This window comes from Mizuhopecten yessoensis, unplaced genomic scaffold (genome assembly GCF_002113885.1).
Source record: "Mizuhopecten yessoensis strain PY_sf001 unplaced genomic scaffold, ASM211388v2 scaffold7903, whole genome shotgun sequence".
In the NCBI taxonomy this organism is placed as follows: Eukaryota; Metazoa; Mollusca; class Bivalvia; order Pectinida; family Pectinidae; genus Mizuhopecten; species Mizuhopecten yessoensis.
This window is the reverse complement of record NW_018407280.1, coordinates 153166-176862: the sequence shown is the minus strand read 5'-3', so window position 1 is coordinate 176862 and position 23697 is coordinate 153166. Positions and strand designations below refer to the sequence as shown.

Genomic DNA, 23697 nt, shown 5'->3' with positions numbered 1-23697 from the left:
GAGAATTAGTTCTTACGTCAAAATTAAATAAACAGTAAAATCATAAAAGGTAGTATATAACATAATCTACCTAATTCATGGGTGCTCCAAGCTCTAATATTACTGAACTCTATCCGACATAAAACAGCTATCTAAATATTACACAATAGAAAATAGTACATGAAATAATTTCGCTAATACAAGAGTACTCCAAGCTCTTAAATAAGCAACCTCTATCTTACATAAAACAACTATATTACAATTACACAACAGGAAAATAGTACATGAAATAATTTCTCTAATACAAGAGTGCTCTATGCTCTAATATTGGGGAATTTATTTTAATGTCAAACACGGGATTAACAGTAGAATCATAAAAGGTTGTATACAGATTAATTGCGTAATACAGCTCCAAGCTCTAATATAAGTGAAGTCTATCAAATATAATACAACTATCTTACTATTACACGATAGAAGATAGTACATAAAATAGTTTGTCTAATACAAAAGTTTTCAAAACATTAATCTTAGAGAACTTGTTTGTAAAATCAAACAATTATATACAAAAACCAGGAAAAAGTTGTAAATGTAAAGAACATTATAAAACAAGAGTGCTCCAAGCTCTTATATTAGGGATTTAAAAACAAAAAACAAAAAAAAACATGTATGAGAGTGAAATCATAAAATGTAGACATCAAACAACTATCTTACTATTACACAACAGAAAATAGTACATGCAATAATTTCTCTAACACAAGAGTGCTCCATGCTCTAATATTGGGGAATTTATTTTAACGTCAATCATGGATTAACAGTAGAATCTTAAAAGGTTAAATACAGATTAATTGCGTAATACAGCTCCAAGCTCTAATATAAGTGAGGTCTATCAAATATAATACAACTATCTTACTATTACACAATTGTCTAATACAAAAGTTTTCAAAACATTAATCTTAGAGAACTTGTTTGTAAAATCTAACAATTATATACAAAAACCAGGAAAAAGTTGTAAATGTAAAGAACATTATAAAACAAGAGTGCTCCAAGCTCTTATATTAGGGATTAAAAAAAAAAAAAAAAAAAAAAAACATGTATGAGAGTGAAATGATAAAATGTAGTATAGAAACAATAGAAAAATGTACAACAATAAAGAACCTTACGTGAATGTCCATGTCATATTGATTCATTGAACCGGGTTAAATAATTTGATATGTCACGAGCCTCGAGGCATAGAAAGAAGTACATACAATAATTTCCTTAACACATGAGTGCTCCATGCTCTTATATTGGGGAATCTATTATTATTTGTCAAGAATGGGAAAAAACAGTAAAATCATAAAATGTAATATGTAGGATAATTTCCCTAATACAAGAGTGCTCCAAGCTCTTACATTGTGTATCAGTAAACTCTATTTAACTATAACACCACAGAAAGTATGACATAAACTATTTTTTCTAATACAAGAGTGCTCCACGCTCTAATATTGGAGAATAAATTATTTTGTCAAAAATAAGATAAACGGTAAAATCATTAAAGGTAGTACTATTATATAACATAATTTACCTGATACAAGAGTGCTCCAAGCTCTAATATTACTGAACTCTATCTAACATAAGACAAATATCTAAATATAACATAACAGAAAAAAGTACACGAAACAAATTCTTTAATACAAGAGTGCTCTAAGCTCTAAAATAGGTAATCTCTATCTAACATTAAAACAACTATCTTACTATTACACAACAGAAAAACAGTACATGAAATGATTTCTCGAATACAAGAGTGTTCCATTCTCTTAAAAAGGTCAACTATATCTTACATCAAACAACTATCTTACTATTACACAACAGAAAATAGTACATGCAATAATTTCTCTAACACAAGAGTGCTCCATGCTCTAATATTGGGGAATTTATTTTAACGTCAATCATGGGATTAACAGTAGAATCATAAAAGGTTAAATACAGATTAATTGCGTAATACAACTCCAAGCTCTAATATAAGTGAAGTCTATCAAATATAATACAACTATCTTACTATTACACAATAGAAGATAGTACATAAAATATTTTGTCGTATACAAAAGTTTTCTAAGCAATAATGTAAGAGAACTTTTTTATATTCAGTAATTATTAAAAAAAAGTTGTACATGTGAAAAAATTTAAAATACTAGAGAGCTCCAAGCTCTAATATTAGGGATTTTTTTTAAAAAATCAAACAAATGAACAAGTGTAGTAGAGAAACAATAGAAAAATGTACAACAATAGAGGACCTTATATGAGTGTCCATGTCATATTGATTCATTGAACCGGGTTAAATAATTTGATATGTCACGAGCCTCGAGGCATAGAAAAAAGTACATACAATACTTTCCTTAATACATGAGTACTCCATGCTCTTATATTGGGGAATTTATTATTATTTGTAAAGAATGGTAAGAACAGTAAAATCATAAAATGTAGTATATGGGATATTTCGCTAATACAAGAGTGCTTCTAGCTCTTACACTGTGTAAACTATATTTAACTACAACACAACAGAAAGTATGACATAAAATGTTTTTTTCTTATACAAGAGTATTCCATGCTCTAATATTGGGGAGTCAAAAATGGAATTAACAGTTAAACCATGTAAGGTAGAACATAAGATAATTTCCCTAAAACAAGAGTGCTCCAACCTCTAATATCATTATCATTGAACTCTATCAAACATAAAACAACTATAACACTATTACAAGTACATAATAGAAAGTAGTACATAAAATATTGTTTGATATAAGAGTGTTCCAAGTATTAATGCATTTTTTACTTTAAAAATATTACTTTCATTTTAGCTGTAGCTGACCGAGTTCACACCTTTATGAAATATAGTTCACAAGCATTGGAGTTCATTTTGGTTATTCTGGTACCGAATTTCTACATACAATTTTATAGAAAGTTAACAATTTATGGTGGCGGTAGAGCATTTGCAAGATTTGATATTGTTCCTAGTTCTGAATTAAAATTGCTTAAACACGAACTCGTTCAAGCTACCTTAGCATTTTATGTCGAAGATCTCTCATGGAAATTACACCTAGATCTACAGGTGTTAAAAAGTAGATGTCATTATTCGAAGATTTGTAAATTTATAATAAAATGGCCTTATACCTTGTGTGAAAACGCTGCAACATGAACTTGTGTACGTCTGTGTGATCGTTCACGGGATTCCAACATTCCAACGTTTCAAAGAGAGTATACAGAAAAAAGTTATGATTCCCTATTATGATCTATTTGTTATAACAATTTTCTTTTGAAATATTTCTATCTAAATAAGCTTGTATCAACCACAATTATATTTTCATAAAATTTGTTTTTTGAAATAGAACTAAATACTGTTAAAACCATAAATGAAATTTAAAGTATATGTCTATTAAACACTTTTATTAACTTTGAACCACCAATACCTGTATATACATGTACCAATAATTTCAAAGGCTATTGAGATTAATTCATTTTATATTTACGCATGCTTGAAATTTCTTTACTTTTATTTAAGGATACTTTTAAAATCTTTGGAAGTAAACGAATCTTTACTATGAAGATTTTTTTTATATTTATTTTAGTAGAGGGGAGGGGAAGAATTTCACAATATGTAATAAGCGATGAACATCAGACATGTAATTATGTTGTCAACTATAGTGGACATGGTTGTGAATCCCAGTGCACAAGCTCCTGAATTATTTAGTACACAAGCCTGTGAAGTATAATTCACATGTTTGTGCACTGGAGTTAACTTTTCTATCTCCCGTGAACTTGGACACCTTGTTAAGTTTTCGCCCAACTGTGAAACTTGTTATTACAACGTCAATGGCTGATGGTTAGTTCACTAGTAGTACACTGGTACTGTCAGGATACTGTCTATACATTACGTCATATATTGCGACAGAGTGGGTGATAGATCCACTGATTCACGTCATACCAGGGTTTGTATGACTAATGTCATACAAGAGTATAGGTTGGCTTCATTGGCCAATTTTAAAGCAAGGCCTATTATAACACTGTGTCGCATCAAGGTGTGATAGCTAGCCCCTTAGAGATCCCTCACTTCATGTTGTGTCATTGTATCTGCAAAAATATTTTTAAACATATATGTAGAATTATTAAATTGACCAAGAACTGCTGTGTCCTTAATATCGCCTTCGTATAAACTTATATCAGAATGTTCGTATGTTAATATGTATGAAGATGAAAGGATTTATATACAGAACTATTTACCCGTTAATGAAATTTTTACTTATTTTATTCCTTAGTTATAAACATTGATATGTATCAACACATTAACATTACAACAGCAGTTGCCTAGTTACCTGAGGTTAGGGCCAATAGTTCAACAGGTCCACCATAGCTTTATCAATAACGCCAGCTGCCTTAACATGGATACGGTTAACAATCTCTCGAAGAGTGCTATACTCTCCATAATCAATGACTTCCTTGCTCATCAGCGTTTTACAGATTTTCGCCATACTGTTGTCAGGAACATCGTACAATTCGGCATCTGCCAAAAACGGTTCTAATTGCGTTTGGAATGTTTCCCATCTGTTTGTCGATGTTGGATAGATCCAACAGTGTAGGCCTGTCACCATATCAGCATGGATTTCTTTCACTTTTATCATGTCAGTGAATTTCTCTACGGGAGACACCTGTGTGGAAAGGGAAAATTGCAAATAAATCAATGACATTGGTATCTCAATCGCTTGTTGTTGTTCAGCTTAATATTCTCACCCATGACCATACTGCAAATATTTACAATATTAGGTCTGTCTCTCAGCTTCATATGCTGGTCCAAATTATGCCTTCTTGTAAATTTATTTGAAATATTTATTCTTCATGAGGAATAGGTTCTATCAAATAAATGACCAAGCCTAATTGTCGTAGTTGACAGGGCAGTGCAAAACTTTTGAGCCAATTCTAAAAGCATGATTGTGTTTATATTTTCATTCCTAGCAATTGTATATACATCGTTAAAGGTTGAGCTCATCAACTGATTTGATGTTATGATTCAGGAATAAGTCTCTCGGAGTACGATAGACCCAGTGTCAGTCTTTGTTATACGAATGAACCTGTCTCGTAATACCAAGAAATTGTATATTCTATATAGGGCAAGGATTTTTCTGATGATTTTTAGACACAGCTTTTCATGTCAATATTTTGCAGAATCCTTTTAAAAGGCCGGTCAACTCCTCGCACGTACATAGGGGCGACTAAAGTCAAGAGCAACAAATAAAGTTCAAGGTAGAAGACGTGTGCATTTCCTTAATTCAAGCAATAAGTGACAAAATAGACATACAGACTCCGCAATACATTCTCAGAAATAGATGGACATACGGAGAAGGTCGATAAAAAAACCCATCAAGAACTGTGTGCATTAGCCGATGACACGTAGTTACAGGAAAAGTGTTAAGGAGGAATGGTTACAATCATGGTCGCTTGTGTTTCAGGAAAGCAATATACGTTCAAAAATGTATATTGCAAAGGCAACGCTTTCAAATGCTTTCACAATGATACAAGAGGCGAAAGAAAGTGTTTGAGGAGACAGACGAAAACGGATGGAAGACAACGCTTTCGAAGCTGAAGAAAGGAGACAATTAGGGTAGTAATAAAAAATGCAAAGGTCATGTCTGGTAAATGTGTAAAATTCGGACATTGTTAGCAATGTTAATTGCAACATTCTAACAAAGTCCAGAAAAGTATAAGATAGTGTTATACTTTACTGGTCTTTGTTAGAATGTTGCAATTAACATTTCTAACCATGTCCGAATTTTACACATTTACTAGAGAAAGAACATTGAACATATGAGTTGAATAGAGGAAACCCATATGTACACACTGGTATAGACATTGACAACAATGAATCAGAATCAGCTTTAAGTGAAAAAAAAATTAGCGAGAGGAGGCCATCAATTACGTAAAAGGAACAGATAACATTCTAGCAGAAATGTTAACAGTAGATCTTGAAACAAACAGTTGATGTTATATATGACTTCTCAGAAACATCTGGTAAACAAACACAGTGCCAGCTGAATGGAAGAGTGACCTTATTAAATAAATGCCCAAGGAGGTACTGTAACGGAATACAACAATTTTCAATGTATAACACCACTGCTACCAACTATCAGGAAAATACTCCTTAAGGCTTTATAGGAAAGGATGAAGGACACGAACGACAATCAACTGTCCCTTTATTGGGCCCCATCTCTCTGCCCCCAGGGAGGCACATCCTCCATTTATAAAAAAATGAAACTCCTTTGTCCAAAAATGCTCTGGTAAAGGTTTGGTTGAAGTTTTGTAAACACCCATCCCAAAGTATCCACTTACAACCCTACTACCACCTCATGCCGACCACCGCCCCGACACGCCCCGCCCTGCCCAACTCTCCGCCCCACTCCCCGGTTCGCACAACTACTGTCAACCGACCAAGTCCTCCAACTCTATCGGCACATCTCCTCGGTACCCTTCACCTCTTTCATACTCCCACCACCACCACACACACAGAATCATAAAATGACGGACTCCATACTTTATCCATTTCACTCATTTTCCCGTCTTTTCTCCGTCTGCTCGGTAGTGAAGCGAAAAATCAATAAGTCAATCAGTCTATGGGGGGCATTCCCCTTTTGCCAATGATGCTTCAGACTAAATTTGGTTAAAATCTTTTGAGCCGTTAGCGCTTTAAAGAAAAACAAATACTGACGACATTCGACGGACGCTGAACCACGGCATAAGCTCGCTTGGCCTTCGGACCAAGTGAGCTAAAACTGTTATAAACTACCGAGAAAAATCTGTTGAATATCAAACTAGCAATTTTCAGTAAGGGGAGATAATAATGACTTGAGAAGGACATCATATATTAAAACAAAACAAAACAAAAGACACACATACACACACGTCATGATTAAATGTACAACATTTCCAGTCAACAAATTGTAATTCACAAGCATATTTACATATATATTTCAAATTTCTACCGATACAATGATTGCATTGTATAAATAAGTTACTGTAAATGTACCTTATCGACAACTCCAAACCATGTTTGCCAGTCATCTCGCGTCAGGATACACTTGTTTCCCCTAGCATCTTCAACTCTGTATTTATTGCAACTCTTCCATGTCTCCTCATTTGGCTTTCCACAATGCAACTCTCCATCGGAAATAAAAAAAGTCACAATGAATGTAGTAGCTGAATATTCGATGTCCCTGATTTGCCTTTGAAATAGTGGTTTTTAGAATGTCTTCGATTTTAAGCCGCAGGTTTTGTCCAACTCCGTGAGTCAAAGATGTCTCGTGATGAGTAAACATTGTCAGTTTAAGCATTGTCCCTTTACAGTGCAGGACGAAGTTCCAAACGGGATCAAACCTTCCGCAGATGAAACCTCTTTTGGGGCAAAGGTAATCGGCTTTCGCTCTCGTGATACCCGTGTTTAGGTTAGTACATTCACCAAATGCGTGTATGCAAAATGCAACAGTTTTGTCCCAAACAGCTTGCGGAACAAACTGATGTTCAAATACCAGACACAATGTTTTTGTACAAAGGACACTGCTATTGTTTAATAGTTCTTGTATGCGGTCTGGTTTGGCTTCGCCCAGTAGACAGGGAACAATATAGCTTTGATTTTCTTTTCCCAGGTTTGGACTATCTGAAACATTCCCTGGCTCTGTTATCAATCCCAGGTTTTTCATTTCTGATAATAATACCTGGCGATATTCATTTGATACATTGTTCCATTGAATGTCAAGGACCATGTCTGTAAGATTTGCTGTTCTTTTATACTCGTTCCACATAAGACGTTGTTTTTGGCCTGTTGTTTTCACAAAATCGTCATCTGTGATGATGGCTCCGAATGCTTGGACTATCCAGTTGATATCTAATATGACGTTCATTTGCTCCTTTTCTTGCTCAGTTAGGGATTGGGAATCCTTCTTTCCGACAATGCCAAAACAGAACATACTTCCAGTGTTATGCAAATATCTGAAATTACAATAGAAAAATATGTCACACAATTGATTATAATCAGAATTTATAATGAATATCACATGGCAACAAGAGGGATAGAACGGACAAAGAAACAATATATGGGAAAATAACCATGTGATGACTCCTCTGAGGATCAGCTAGTGTTTCTTGCGATTGTTATCCCTACCTAAAATGTGTTCCGTTTAAAAACAGTGCCCCTGAGTAAATTACATTTGTAATTATAGGTTGTTTTTTTTTAATGAAATCTGAAGTCATTAAACAATAAAAAAAAAAACAGTTTTAATAGAATTTCATATCTGATGGAAGATAAATAAAGGGTGAAACGTCAGAGGATGCTCCAGTCCCGCATCACCCATTAGGCTTGACAACTTTCGGTTGTAAACTTTTGTAGCCCATTTACATTTAACCTGTTAAAGTAAGTTAAATGTTATTAGTAAATATCTTGTCTATAGATATTTAAGTAGGTTCAAAAAATCAATAATACATAGACCTATTGTCTAAGGTTTTCCAAAGCCCAAACGATTCATATTCATGGAAGCGCATTGATTGGGCATTTTAATGTAAAAAAAGTGTTATGAAATATACAAGTTAGTTTATCTTTTTCGTTGCAAATATATTTTATCCATGATTGTAAAACCTAGTCTAGCAACTATATTTCAATAAGAATTTTGAATGCTTTAGATTCATATATGAACGTTCTTGTTGTACAGTTTTTTTTTATAAAGAGCTATGGCGGCGATGATGAGTAAATAGTTTTTAATAGCGAAAATGCATGGAATAGATATAAAACCAATTGAATATGATTTTTTTGAACTGTTGAGATATTCGGGATTGCTAATATAATACTGCAAATACAGCCATATTCACTACATCTACGAAAGTGACGGGGTTTCCCAGACTTAAAAAAATACTTTCAATACTTTCCCATCCGAAGACCAACTTTAGAATAAACATTTTGATTCCGTGATGTAATATGCAAAAACAAATAGTATTTCGGAAGAGTGGTCCTCCTTTGGGAAAGTGCTCAAAATAGTGAAAAACATGATTGATCAAAACTGCGACAGTTGTTTTTTCGGGTTAAAACAATTAGTTTTTCCGCATTCGTCTATGTCCGATGTGGCCTAATGTGTAATGCAGTTGGCTTGTGACCAGAAGAAGTAAATGGTGCAGGTTCGAATCCACATTCATATACACTTCTTTTCAAATATTTAGGCATGTGATCATTTTCCTCAATCAAGTGATATTTATTTTCAAAATGAATGAAACATTTCATTTATTTTCAAAATGAATGAAACATTTCATTGATTTTTTAATAACATACCTATTTATTTATCTTCTATGGAATCATGTCAACAAATCCCTGTACGCGTGTACTCTTTGTAGTTACATACAAGACATAATTTTAAAAGATATTTATGAATTGTTTTACCCTCCAATTAGCACTAGTGTTTTTATTTGTTATTTGAATACAAACAAATGATGCCGAAATACAAAATTGTTGCGTCAGAATAAAAAAAGGCAAAGCAAAAAATAATTACTGTTAGTATCGTAAAGATATATCCGAACATGCGGGAAAATTCATCGTCGAGGACAGTCTCATTTGTTTTAAATGCAGGAAGACTGCATCACAAAGTAAGTAGCGCAATACACGTGTTAGACATGCTATTCAAAAACTATATGTAAGTTTGCCATTCCAAGGTGCAGGAAGAACAAAATCAAGATGTGTGCTTTTTAAGAAAACAGGTAACGGCATGACGTAGGTAGTAGTAATGGAAATTAAATCCTTTCAAACTTGTTGGTAATGATTGTACGATCTTGTGTTTCATACAGCATAACGCGAAATAAGCATTTCGTTGAGTCTTTATCGTGGTGCGCATCTATTAATAGACATGGCCTTAAATTCGTCTGTTTACAATAATATATTCTTAGACACGGGATTCCGATAGAGCTACCTTTATATAAATACATGAGGACGCGTCATAACAGTGCACGGTTGAACGCGCGCACTAGCGGTTCATAGCTTTTGGGAAATAGGCATAGCAACCCGCCATAGCTCTTTGCCAATCACAAATGTTTTATAAACCATTTGTTACAAAAACTACCACACGTGAATGCTTTCCAATCGGAACATTCAGGTTTTTTTCATCATGTTAATTGTTCGAGGTCAAACAATGAGATGATGTTTTTAAATGTTTATTGACACTACTTGCATTTGACCTGGATTTATATGTCGAGTGTCGTCTATGAAGCAAATGACACTTACCCTTCTAAAGCACCTTGTATATTTCGCTTCGTTTTATTGATTTTTTAGTTCCAATTCAGGCTTTGTTAAAAGTTTATTATTCTCTTATTGTTTGTCGACGTGAAAGAAGAACAGTTCAAATGACGGTTTGTCGAATAACGCAAATGGTAGTCGTTGAAAACGCGAATTTATTCAAGCAAAAATGACAATTTCACCATCTGTGTTATTGTGAACGCTGAAACGCGTCTTTCAACATCACGTATGATTGAATGCAAGAAAGAGGTTCGTTCAAACATATTCACAAAGATGCGCTTCCGCGCATCGTAAAATAGTTTGACCGAAAATGTGTTCTATAACAGAGACAGTTCAACCTCCAACAATTAACTACATTTTGAGTGTAACTATTAATTATTACCGATACATACCGAAGAAAAGGAACTAACTCATCCTCTTCAAGAGGTACCAAAAGCTGTTTGTTGATATCCAGTATCTGTTTGATGTTCAGGAACTTAATTCCTTTTTCTTTTTCCAACATAAGTTTTTCTTCTAGTGCCAGCCAACAGCCAGTGATGATGTCGTGCCAACAAGACTGTAGATGGACACACTTTTCTATTTCACACCATAAATCAAGGTACTTCTCTTCGTTCAGGTAACTCACATTCATATCCGCAAAAAAGCAGATCTCAGTCATGTGATGTTTAAGAAGAGCTTTCATGCCAGGTTTCTCCCCCAGTTTGTCCCATATTGTCTTAGACAAGTCATCTTCATTCTGCAAATAATTCATATCGTTTTCAACGAACAAATGTCACATGAGAATATATGAAATAGAGGTTACACAACGAGTGGAGGTTAGATATGACATTTATTTCACTCGAGTTAATTAATATTTGAAAGGTAAAAAAGACAAGAGCATGAACGAAGGAGAGTAAAATAAATACCATATTAAACAACCAATAGTTGTGTGACCTGTTTCTACCCAGTCTTAGTTGGAAACTGCTGGGATGTGACCTGATTTGAATAGACATACACACATTTGTTTGTTGACAAGGCTGGCGTTGTTATATGACCCATATGTAAAACGTAACTCAAAGGTTCAAAATGACTTTATTTTACAGATTTTATAATTATATAGTAGATGAAAGTCTTTAAAAATTAAGAGTATGCAGTATTGCATTCAAGTAAAATAAACAAACTGCAGATTTTATGCGCGTGACGGTTGTATTGTTTATATTTAAAATGAAAATTACGTAATGGGCAGGCCCTCTTAATAGTTACGAAAATGTGTTGCCGGACTACTAATTCTACATGTATGCTGGGAACGGCGATTTTGTGACCTTCGTGGTGCCTGAAGAAACGGCCTGTCGACCTGATTAGATCTAGAGTCTGATAACACCATCGATATCGTCCTCTGCTTGTTTGTGTTGATTGCGGAATAGCTATTTATGCTCAGTATGTATTGTGCCCGCAGATCTGGAATAAGTGTAAACTGTCACACTTATTATCAGCAAGTTACTAATACGTTGTAGTGATAATTTCCAAATAGCTCGTTCATTTCTAATGGGCCTAAATTAAATGAAAGTGATTATCATGGCCTACATGGATTTGTGTGACCTACGTAGATTTCTGAGTATTTGGGAATTATTTCACTTTTAAATGGAGGTAAGTTACACATAAAAAAGTGAAAAATATTCTAAAATTGAGTCGCTACTGCGATAGTTTATCTTTTGATGATATTGTTCAATTAAATTTATTGAACCTTTCAATTATACCTGCATGGTTTAATTGGGGGGTAATCCTATGTCATTGAGTTTCTGCACCAGAAATGTTCTGGCGTTGTGGTTTTTCAACCGTTTACCCCGATGAATAACTCCCGACTTACTAGTCAGACCTAATAACTGAATTAACAAAGTTTTATTTTAAATCTTGTGCAAGTGTAGACTAGAAATCTGCAAGTGAAATATTTTGAGTTACTCCATAGACTCCACAGCTTGAAGAAGCCGAGACGAACGTGACGATTGACCTAGACGTTATATTTACATATGTCACGACACGATGATGCCGGAAAAAGATGAGGGACTTAATCCGGATATTTTGTTCACACTGAATTGATTGCCTGTTTCTGTTGGTAAAAAGAAGATTTTATACATACCTGCATTTTCTGCCATTGTGATCATAAATTAAAACCCGGTCTTGTTTTCGTCTGACATTCACGGAATTTAATATATTCATTATTTTCCGAATCCTCACATAATGGAACATCGCCTCATCGCATATCTCGGTGTTCAGTACCACCGTGAATACCAAAATGACCAATGTTTTGCAGCTCGTACAAACATTTCAGGGCTACTGGTCCCCAGTTGACTTAAGTCAAAAAAACTATCAATATATATGTCTATAATGGCATCGCCTCTCCTGTTTAGATTGCCTTTACCTTCACGTTTAAACTTTTTTTTGGGGGGGGGGGGGTTGAACGGATAACCTCCATTACCTTTGAAAACCCGGAACGTGTTTAAAATGTACGGGTGAGGTTGTTGTTTCGATCGGTCGTTTTTCTCTGAGAACAATTTGTAAAAACTATTTTACTTTCCTAACGTCATTGTCCGTTTTTTTGTAATATTGTTTACCTCTGGTGCAATAAAGCCTTCGATATCGAAATCGTCTAGTGAATCATTGCCAGACATATCGCTAAAATCGCACTGAATATTAGAATTTGATGGCGATACATATCTGACAGTTTCTGTTACTGTCAATGATTGACTACCGTTTCTGAGTCACAACCTACACACGATGGCGTGATAATGGGATACTAGATTTTCAAATCTTATATCTACATCAGTCCAAATTAAATGTTTTATCTACATCCGTCGATTTTGTAATTGATTAAGCTCAGTTACATGTGGATTTGTTTTCCTTATTAACCTTTATATGACAATTTCTATCGTTATTTTCAATTACATATATATTGCAGGATTCAGTTCTACAATGCGAAGCGATATTGTGAAATGCTTTTTATAAGGCACATTAAAAGCAAATGTACATCTTAAACTTGTGTTTTTATTCAGTTTTCGTATATCAATTGTTTTTTCATATTTTGCTCACGTTTTTTGAGTTTTGATTTCGATTTTCTATATTGATATACTCATTAGTATTTTACAAACACATTCATATACATACTGGTGATGAAAAGAAAATGTACATAGGTAAACATTTGTATAAAACAATTACTTCAAAACGTTGAGGGACCCTTTGTTTTAGAATTGTTAAAGACACATTCCATCATAGACCATCCATTTCATCACAAGGGTACAAAAGTATGAACTGAACCCTGAGCGAGTTCACAACAACAATATCGAGTATGTTCTCCGTTAGCAGCAATGTACGCATTGCACCGACGGCGCATGGGTCCAAGCGGATTTTTGTAAAATGCCCAGGAAATTCTGCTGAGTCAAAACTTCAGTCAAAACGTGTGTATCCTGTACTCTAGCGTCAACATTTTACGTGTTACGCAGCGTTACGTGATGCTGTAGGATGACGTGAGGCTTGCAGGATATCATCGCGGTAACACAATCAAAATTTCAATCAATAACGACTACAAGCGTTCAGACGTTCGCTGTTACACCGCCCAAGTCAATTACACTTCCTCCGCCGAAGGGGACCACGTTCAATTATACAATACATTTTTAAAACGCTTACCAACGAGACGGTACTCTCTCGATCGAAAGTCAGTACCGTCCAAACTAAGACTTGTTTGAGAACAGCATACGCACCGTGCATCTCACGTTTATTTAAGCGGATATTCTTATGCACAATACCAGACGTGCAATACAATGACGTCGTTGCCAAGACGGGTAAGTAAGATTGGCGTTGAGAACGAATTTGTCGTTCACGCATGCGGTTTCTTGCAGTTCATTGGCTGATTCTCCACAAAAGTAATACAGTCGTTAAAATTGTCAAAATTTCATATCGTACTTGTGAGCAGCGAAAAATGCGACATTTTGCATGTGTACACGGACACAAAAATGAACTGACACAAAACGCATTAACTTTTGAAGGTTGTTAAGGAGTGTACATATGCTATTAGTGTAAAATTATGTGTTGAAACAATTAGCTTTGTACATAGTTTGCATGTACATACAGTTTCGTTTTGCCGTTTGTATACATATTAAACAAATTTGATTACATTAATATTTAATTATTTTGAATGTACATGTATAAGAAAAATATTATCTCTGGATTTTATCGTTCATTACCTTTACTAATTGGTATATATGCATTAGTTTTTATATTCACATACGGGTAGCAAATTAAACTTAATATAAATAATTAAAATAAATAATGTATTCTTGTCACATACTAACCTTTTCAACTTCGTCCATATGAGAGCCAATCAAGATAATTGGTGGTTTACCTTTGGTAGATTCATCCTTAGCGTAAGTTGCAACCAAATTCATCCAGAAATCTATTTCGTCTGTAAAATAAAGTGTCCTGCATTGAGATTATATCTTATCTTCAAAATGTCAAACTGATGAGCAAAAAATAAAAAGCAAAAAAACACACAAAAATAGATTAACTACACGGTTTGCTTACTTATATAGTATACAATTTCATTCCAAATCTCATATTTGGTTTGTATCCCTCTATAGTTAGCTAGTGTTATAAACAGGAAAAGTATTATATGAAGAATTACGGCGACTGCAGCGGAAATAGTTTTGCAATGGTATTATTTATTTTTTTCGAAATAATACACGGCTAATAAAAGACTGAAAATCCCGAACAGCGAAGTCAGGCTAAATGTTATGAGTTATTTTTTATGGAATTAAGAACGAATATTAAACCCATTATGTGGTGACGGAATCATTTTCTGCACGTTCTAATGCTTATATACTCAGTTCAATAGAGAAATACATTTTGTCATTGGTCACAATAATGCAAAGGCGTAGCTAATCAAGTTTTGGCAGCAAAACGCTTTCTCTAACATATGTTAAGTTATATGAGATGTAATGATAGATTTGTTTTATTCTATGTAAACGACTAGGTCTATAACTTATGTACTCACCAATGACGTAATCTTGCTCACTTTCACTTTCGTTGTCAAACAAAGAAACATCAAAAACCAATAGGTAGATACTGTTTGCCGACATGATGCAGTGTTGGCAGTTACGAAACACATTGTCCCCTCCGAAATCAAACAACGTGACATAAGCCACGGATGAGTCATCTATGCTTTTTTCTTCCTTATGAATGTCTTCTATTGCTTTTATTTGGTCGTCTGCCATTTGTGACGCGTTTATTTCACCCATAAAAGGGGGCGACTCCTCTTCCAACTCTTCTGAAGAGTCAGAAGTGTCTGTTTCATTTTCTGTGGGTCCCATATCACCTGAAAGCACAGCACTTGTTTATGTTTTATCTCAAATTTAAATGCATACACATCAATACTTATTATCGTAAGTTAGACTTCTTAAATAACTATGAACTTTGGACTGATCAATATACAATGCCGTTAGGAAATAACTATTCTCTAGATGGAGAAATGGCACATAACAGTTTTTTTCTGTAAATACTTTATTAGACAAATACGAAGGCTACAGAGTTCGAAGGTTCCATATCTTTTAATGAAAGTTGACAAATCACGCATTAAAAATTGAAAGGAAACAGTTAATAAGATATGTATTTCATGGTTATGCTAAAACATTTCTGAAATATATATACCATTGTTGCGAAATAACCCATAATAGAAATGCTTTAGACTACAATCTTTGACAATATTGAAAACAATGCATTATCTCTCGTATTATATATCATACTAGAACCTGTCCCCAATGGATCGTTTCTCTGGTATATCAAGGTCATCTTTGTATCTTCTCGTCTCTTTCGGAGTCTCCTTAAACGCAGTCGACACAATTCTGCTTCCTTTCCCTTCTCTAGCCTTTCTCTTTCCTTTGCACTCGTTCCAAGTTTGTATCTTAGTCGTTTGGTCAGTAGTTCTGCCAAATTAGTACGATCTGTTCCACCAATTTTTATAGGTTTTCTTAACAACTGTCTCATCAAGCATGTTTTCCCGGCTCGAGCGTGGTCAATTAAAGTCAAATTGATATTTTGTGTTTCCGCTTCCTCCTTCATACTCTCCTTATAGTTGTTTTTCTTCCTTGCTGTATTTAAACAATTGTAGAACCCAATCATATATATAGCAACAATTTTATAAGACATGTTGATAATGAAATGTTGTAGCAAATAGGAGTCAGTAAAATATTCGTACATTTATTGGTAACTAAGTAACGAACATTATTTGGAAATAGTTTGCTTCTGGTAGAATTCAATCATTTTTGTAATTTCCCGAGTGTTTAAGTCGAGTTAGCATATAATTAATTATAACCTTTCATATCATAGATTTTTAAAGAGACATTTGACGACTCTGCGCCTTCTAAATCTCTATTGGTCTATTTAATGTGACGTTGAAGAAGGTGATACTCATTCGTGTTATAACATTTTATCCCAACATGTAACTAGCGATATATTATTATCATGTCCTCTTGGTTATTCAAAAAAGATTCAAAGGTTTTAACGCTTTGACTCCTATTATCTAGAGAGCGGGTCTTGTCTTTCACCCGAGTTTTATAACCCCGGATTGTCACTAGCTAATCACCATTACCCTAGATTTCTTGGCTAGTCAGGAAAAATTGTTCAAAATTTGTACACCTCTGACCCCTATGAGCTTGGAAGAGAATCAATGTCACATATCGTAACAATAACTCTTTATCGCAGCATGCCGCTAGTTATATATACTCATCACTGATCCTTCTTTGTTTTTACCAGATATTCTAAATTAAATATTAATAAAATTAGGTACTCGAGCAGAAAGAATAAAACTATATACATAATTTAAATGATATATTTATGTACTTCAGAATATTGAGATCCCTCTTTCATGAGGACCCTAAATTGTGAAGAAACTGACCCCGATGCTTCCCAGCCCCGCCAGATCAAACTGCAAATCCATTTTAATCTACTTTTCAATGAAGAAGATATTTGACGCTCTAAAATTACTTATTGATATATTCGTATTATAATACAGTTGTGGTAACGCACAATGTTACACGATGTGCGCACGGAGTGTGCACGATGTATGCACGATGTGCGAACGATTGAAATCTGGACGATTATTGCCTGCGCACATTTGTGCGGACGATGGACGAACGTTGTGCGATGACAATCGTGGTTGGTGTAAATTGAGAAATGGCTTAACAATAAATACGGCCTCGTGTTTTAGCATATAAACTTGATTTTTAAGTATATTTCTATATTCTAGTTACATATATCAGCTGATCTTTCTATCTATATTTTCTTAATTCAGAAATGGTGTTTTTCGGTGTTTTGTAAGCGACCCAAATCGTTACATGTAAAATAGCACACACACGTATTGACACGGTCACGTATACAGGTAAACATAGTCACTTTGTATCTGTATCCTGACCATAGTTTTCCACACCCGGGGCACTTACGTAACTCGCCAAGGTGAGAAAATCCAGGTGAAGGGGTCCTTTAGACCAAAACGAATGCGAATAACAAATACTTAACGTCCAGTTGTGCTTTCATAACGGTCATACGGTATCACATATCAACTCTCTTTGTAAGACACGGGTCAGGTAAAACTCCGGTCAATCATAAACATTTTATTTACCTGTTCTGTTACCTGGAAGCTAAACCAATTCTTGATAGTCTAACGGTTACTGTAATGCTGTGTAACACGCATTGTAAAATTAAAAATAATCCTAATTTATTTGATGAACAATGTATATATACAGTGTTCCTTATTCCATATGGGGGTTACGGATGTTTTTCATTCCGTAATATTGATCAACCAATTCTACCAAATCGCACATTTGTGCGGAGAGAAGCGCACAACGGATCGAACGAATGTTAAATCGCTCAGTTGTGCGCATCATGTTTGGACGATGTGCAGACGGTGTGTGCACGATGTATGAACGATGTTCGCACGCTATTTTTAGTGCGTTGTGCGGTCCCACAACTGTACATTGACCAGATATGAATGGCATTTATTAATATATATTGTAGGTTAAGATATTTGTCACACAAAAAATCATAAGTATTTGATATGTGACAACATTTTTCAAAACTATGAATCGACGAAAAAACTAGTCGGGTTGTAAATATAGCATACCGACCATTGACCTCCGATTCCGCCTTTTGTGTTTTCATAGGTAGTTCTTGTACTTGTATATAACGCTTCACTGCATCAGGGTCTATGTCCATTGTCAGTAGAGCATCCATAGCTGTTACGTATGTGTCGCCAAACAAAACGGCTTTTTCTATTTCCAACACGCTCTGACGGATGAGACTCCACCTATTATTGAATTCTGGATCGGACATTGATGCAGTTGGCTGGTGTCCGATAGTTGCATATCGATGGGCTCTCAATCGCTCAATATTAGCTGAAACTGACCTGTCTGCTGGGTCTGGTGTCCTCCCCCAACCACACTTGGGTGGTGGAATATTGATACCCCTGAGGTTTCTAAGTAGTTTATATAGAATTGTAAAGTCCAAGTCTTCCAGGGTACATGAGAACACTCCACCTGAAGGATAAAGAATCTGTCGCTGACGTTGTTCAAAAATTTTGTAAAGGTGATCTCCTTGATTTTGTAGAATAGCGGTAAGTCCTTGGGGTGAGAGTTTAACTTTCAGCACTGATATTAAAAGATCCCGATAGACATCAATTATAACTCGACTAAGTCGAGCAAAATTAGTGGTTTCCCTGTTGAAATGATACTTGGAAGCCATTGTCAATGCTGTTACATTGAGGTAGGAGATGAGACGAAGCTAGAAAATAGAGGATGAGAAAATATTTTAAAACGACTAATAAGTTTTTAGCATTGTCTAATGGGGAAAACAGTTATTCATAAATATAGACATGTGTATGTGTCAGGACTGCACAAGCAATCAGCTTATAGATGCTGGCTATACATTTTGAAAAAATAACGTGCATCTATAAACTCATCTTTTTCTTCTACATATGCAGCAGTGGTGTACAATTCTATAAATTTAATGTCAAGTTGGACTATTCTATTTTTGTCTGTAATCAAAATGTATGAAATGCGGGTGCTGTCTAATCTGGGTTACCGCAGAATAATGAAGATAGTGTAATTAATAAATAAATATCGAATATACTGTTTAGAAACACAATCAGATTATAGTGATGGTCTATTCAATCAAAATGATAAGTTCGATAAATTATTCTTTTGAAATAAACTTGCAGGGTGTTCCGATTGGATACAAAGCCTGTACTAATCTGCATTAGAATAGGACTCAGTCATGCTAAGCCCCACCCATCGCACTAGTTTCTAATCAAAATGCATCATTTTCTTTGCAAATAAGTACCTATTCTGATGCCTATTTTATGCTTAAGACATTAATCCCTCTATTGAAATATACATCGCCCTAAATTTAAAAACAATATATAAAGAGATCCCGAGTACCTCTGTTGCTCATCTAGTTAGTTAAACAATCATAGCAAAATATATTTGTATTTAATTAATAATAATAGAATCAAAAGGAAAGGGTTGGACACTTTGGTAAAAAGCTGTTAGCATATGTGTATCATAATCTTCATGCTCAGTAATATATACTGTATATATTGTAGGATGGAGGGAGGGGGATCACAAATGTCCCCTGTTCTAACCCAGTGACTATAATGTGAGTCCCTTATATTTGGGGCAAGCCCTAATGCTGTTTCGGGTAGCATGACTCTGTTCATTCGTGCATGACCTGCATTTGTATATATATATGAGGGATGTGAATCTCAAATGTATCATGCTATGACCAAGAGTGCCAGGGGTAAAACTGACCACAATCGAGGTAGCATATCTGTATTTTGATTTTGTTTATGCTAAGAAGTTAAATACATGTTTCTGGGCAAATATAACAACCGTTTTAAAGTTATGACCCAGTGAATTTGTCCGCAATAACCTGTTACCAATCTTTGTAGGTATGCATATTTGCTTCCTCATACTCAACATATGATTAAGTTCCTATGGGTGAAACCTGACCATGGTATCAATTATGATTGCATTTTTTGTTACTCTCTCCATGTCCAGCAATTCTCTATATGGTGAAACGTTGACAGTGCTGAACTCAACTATTTCAAAGTAATTATATAAGTCTCTATTTTTTGAATTACATGCATGATTGATGGTTGTTATCGCAATGATGTCAAAGTTTTAACCTATTTTGGCTCAGCACGTACCTTCAATTAGTACATTCAAATCCAAACCACCTGAGATTTATTCTAATATCTCATAACTCTGAAGCAGTTGCTTTAATAATATGGTTGAATAAATTCCTGCACCCTTCAACCTCATAGGTGTCAGTCCCTTGATTTGTACAATTTTGAAACTAGCATAGGGAATCTTCCAATTTTTGTTGATATATATATTGAAAAATTTATTAACATTACCTACATTTGTATAATTTCGAACCCCAGCTACATGGATTTGCTTCCAAATGCGCTCAGCTTTTCTCCAATGAGGTTTGCCACCATTCTACAATTTTGGATTCCAATCGCCTAAGAATGCTTTTAGTAAATATTTGCAGTTCTGAGAAGGACGTCGTTTGGAAACAAGAGGCTCAATAGGCCTGAATCTCACACTTGTAATCATAAAAGTGGACTACAATACAACAACAGGCAGAATATCAGTGTTTAATTCATAAGAACCTATTAAAAGATTTAAACTTATGACGACCGTGTCCTTGAGTTTATATGTAGTCTTCCAACCCAGCATATTTATGGCCAAATATCAGTACCCTGGGCTTTTTAGTTATTCAGAAGAAGTTGTTTAAAGATATTTTAAGACAATTGACCCCTGTGACCTTGAAAATGGGTAAAAATCATTTATTTGAACAAACTTTGTAGCCCTTCATCCCAGCATGCTTCTGGTCAAATATCATCACCTTGGGCATTTTTGTTATTCAGAAGAAGTTGTTTAAAGATTTCAACATATTTGACCCCTGTGACCTTGACAATGGGCAAAGGTCATTTGTTTGAACAAACTTGAAGCCCTTTACCTTAGCATGCTATTGGCCAACTATCATTATCCAAGGCCTCTTGGGTATTCAGGTGAGGTTGTTAAAAGGTGTTTAACATATTTGACCACTGTGACCTTGACAATTAGGTGAAGGTCACTGGTAGCCTTCATCTAAGCATGATACTGGCCAAATATCATGACCCTAGGCATTTTGGTTATTCAGAAGAAGTTGTTTAAAGTAAAATATTGACGCCGGACGACAGACGGCCGACAGACGGACGCCGAACGCCACACCACGCCATAAGCTCACTTGGGCCTTCGGGCCAGGTGAGCTAAAAATGGATGACGGATCGATGGACGGACAGAAGAACAGACTACTGGCAGATGGCAAAGGCTGGGCTACGACACCAGGTCATCTTGCCTTTGTACCCAGTGAGCTAAATGCAATTAATTATTTAGGCGCAATCATATGGAATATATTACCCAAATATGATAGAAAATGAGTTAAGTTTCTGAAAGTGTTTTTGAAATTAAAAATCTACACTTTCTTTTTTCATTTTGATGATAAGATATCCTCTAAATGAAAAATACGTTCGTCTTGACATTTTGGTGTAAATAGTGCATTAACTGTTGTACGTGCAGTGTACGTGTTACACAGCATTATTTTTTTTATATAAAGGTCCTCTCTATAAATGTAGAGGATGTACATAAGTTGGAAAATTTGTGCCCAATCCTTTTTGTATATTAGATGCAAATACAAATATGTATAAATAAAACAAATGATAGTCTTGAATTTAAATAATGACATGCAATAATTATATATAAAACAATACATTTTCTAATGCAATGAAAACATTTTTTTAACTGGTTTTGATGATTGCTTCAATGGGCTCAGCCTCTATTATTTGTCTGTATATTGCTAATATCGAGTTATCATAGATTGTCCACACAATAATGGCGTAAGCGATATTGTTTTAACACAAAAGCCTGACCTGGTTAGTTATAGTCTGACATACGAGGCTGTACACCGTACACATAACGCCGTGATCTAGGTTTTGTTTTGTTTTCTTAATGGTCCTGTGAACAGCTAAGGTAACTTAAGAACATGTTTCACAGTGTTTAATGCATGCGTGTATGTGTGTTATACGTACTGGAAGTGGTATTTTGATGGACAGAATGTATCAGCCTATTTTCAAACCCATGGAAAAACTTTGCCGAAAACACTAAGCACAGTAATCAACTCGATCACATTATACCGAAAATGGGGAAACCATTTGTAGCCATTTCCCTGAATGCTGAACATTTTGTAGATAATGTTGTGAATATTTAACTTCCATTTAGGTAAACAAATTATTTTTTTCAATTCAAATAGAGGGATAAATAAAGTTCCCATGATTCGATGTCTTCATTAATGGAGACAACATAGTGTTAATCATGTCAAATACACTTACTCAGAGAGGTTAGATATTTGAATCATAAGTAACTTTCGATATTAACCCGGTTGGGAACTCACTTGATTACAATAGACAGTCTGACTTTATTGTATTTCACCTTATATTTATTTTTAAAGCAGAAAAGCTTTTTATTTTTCAATGTTAAATTCGATTTGACATGTTTGACAACTGAAGTGCATTCAAGCATATCATACGAAGGGATCATGCAAATGTGAATCAATCTCAGAAAATTATCTAAATTACAAACTAGTAATCAGGGAAGTAATTTCAGATTCGTCTGACTCAACTTCAAATCACGTCTTTTTCTGTGTTTTATCTTCAAGGTTTCCATAGTTAGGTAGTACATACATGGTAAGATATCAGTATCTGAATAATGGGGAACAAAGTCATGTTGATATGAACGTATAACATGATATCTGATAGGAAGGTCATTATTCAGGGTTTTTTCACTCCTTATCCTGGGCATGCTCGCACATCGTTATCAGCAGTACGGTTTACAACGCTNGGGGGGGGGTGGAAGGAATAAATTGGATATTTAACTTTCGTTTTAGTAACGTCAAGCTATAGAAATTTGCAAGTTTAATAAACCTCCTGACTATCATATTATCTGAATAACTTTAAGAAACATATAAACAAAGAGAGGTAAAACACACAAAACTGAATCGACATTCAATGTAAACAAGAAAGTTAATTTCCACTTACTCACCTTTAGATCCTGACTTTTGTTGAACCTTCCAAGGTATGATTCAACCCCTCCACGACCACATATCTTTATCAAAGATATGGAGTCATTGTGAGAGGGTTCATAATCGAGAGGAGGTAAATTATCATCTCGCAATCTTTTACTATTGACGTAGGCCGTGTGTAGTCTCAGTTAGTCTCGTTCAACCAGAGTCTTGTTGCCTGCGCAATCTACGCCGAACAGAGAGTCTGGAAAAACCCAGTGCTTTTGTTTTGTGACATCATACCGAGG

At 34.8% G+C, this 23697-nt stretch overlaps 1 protein-coding gene across 2 annotated transcripts; it reads right to left on the bottom strand.

Annotated features, from left to right (window-relative positions):
* Nucleotides 1-1123: 1123 nt before the first annotated feature.
* On the bottom strand, nt 1124-23592 carry LOC110454507. Of its 2 annotated transcripts, none has more exons than XM_021504032.1 (9): nt 23431-23592; nt 18418-19069; nt 16039-16383; nt 15291-15611; nt 14593-14702; nt 10660-11003; nt 7028-7986; nt 4326-4658; nt 1124-4083 (listed from the first exon to the last, which is right to left on the bottom strand). In XM_021504032.1, the coding sequence occupies exons 2-7, from the start codon at nt 19028-19030 to the stop codon at nt 7134-7136; spliced, it is 2586 nt and encodes an 861-aa protein (XP_021359707.1). In that variant the 5' UTR covers nt 19031-19069; nt 23431-23592; the 3' UTR covers nt 1124-4083; nt 4326-4658; nt 7028-7133. The 2 variants fall into 2 exon arrangements, with proteins under 2 accessions (XP_021359707.1, XP_021359708.1); XM_021504033.1 differs by having other exon boundaries at nt 16045-16383.
* Nucleotides 23593-23697: the final 105 nt, after the last annotated feature.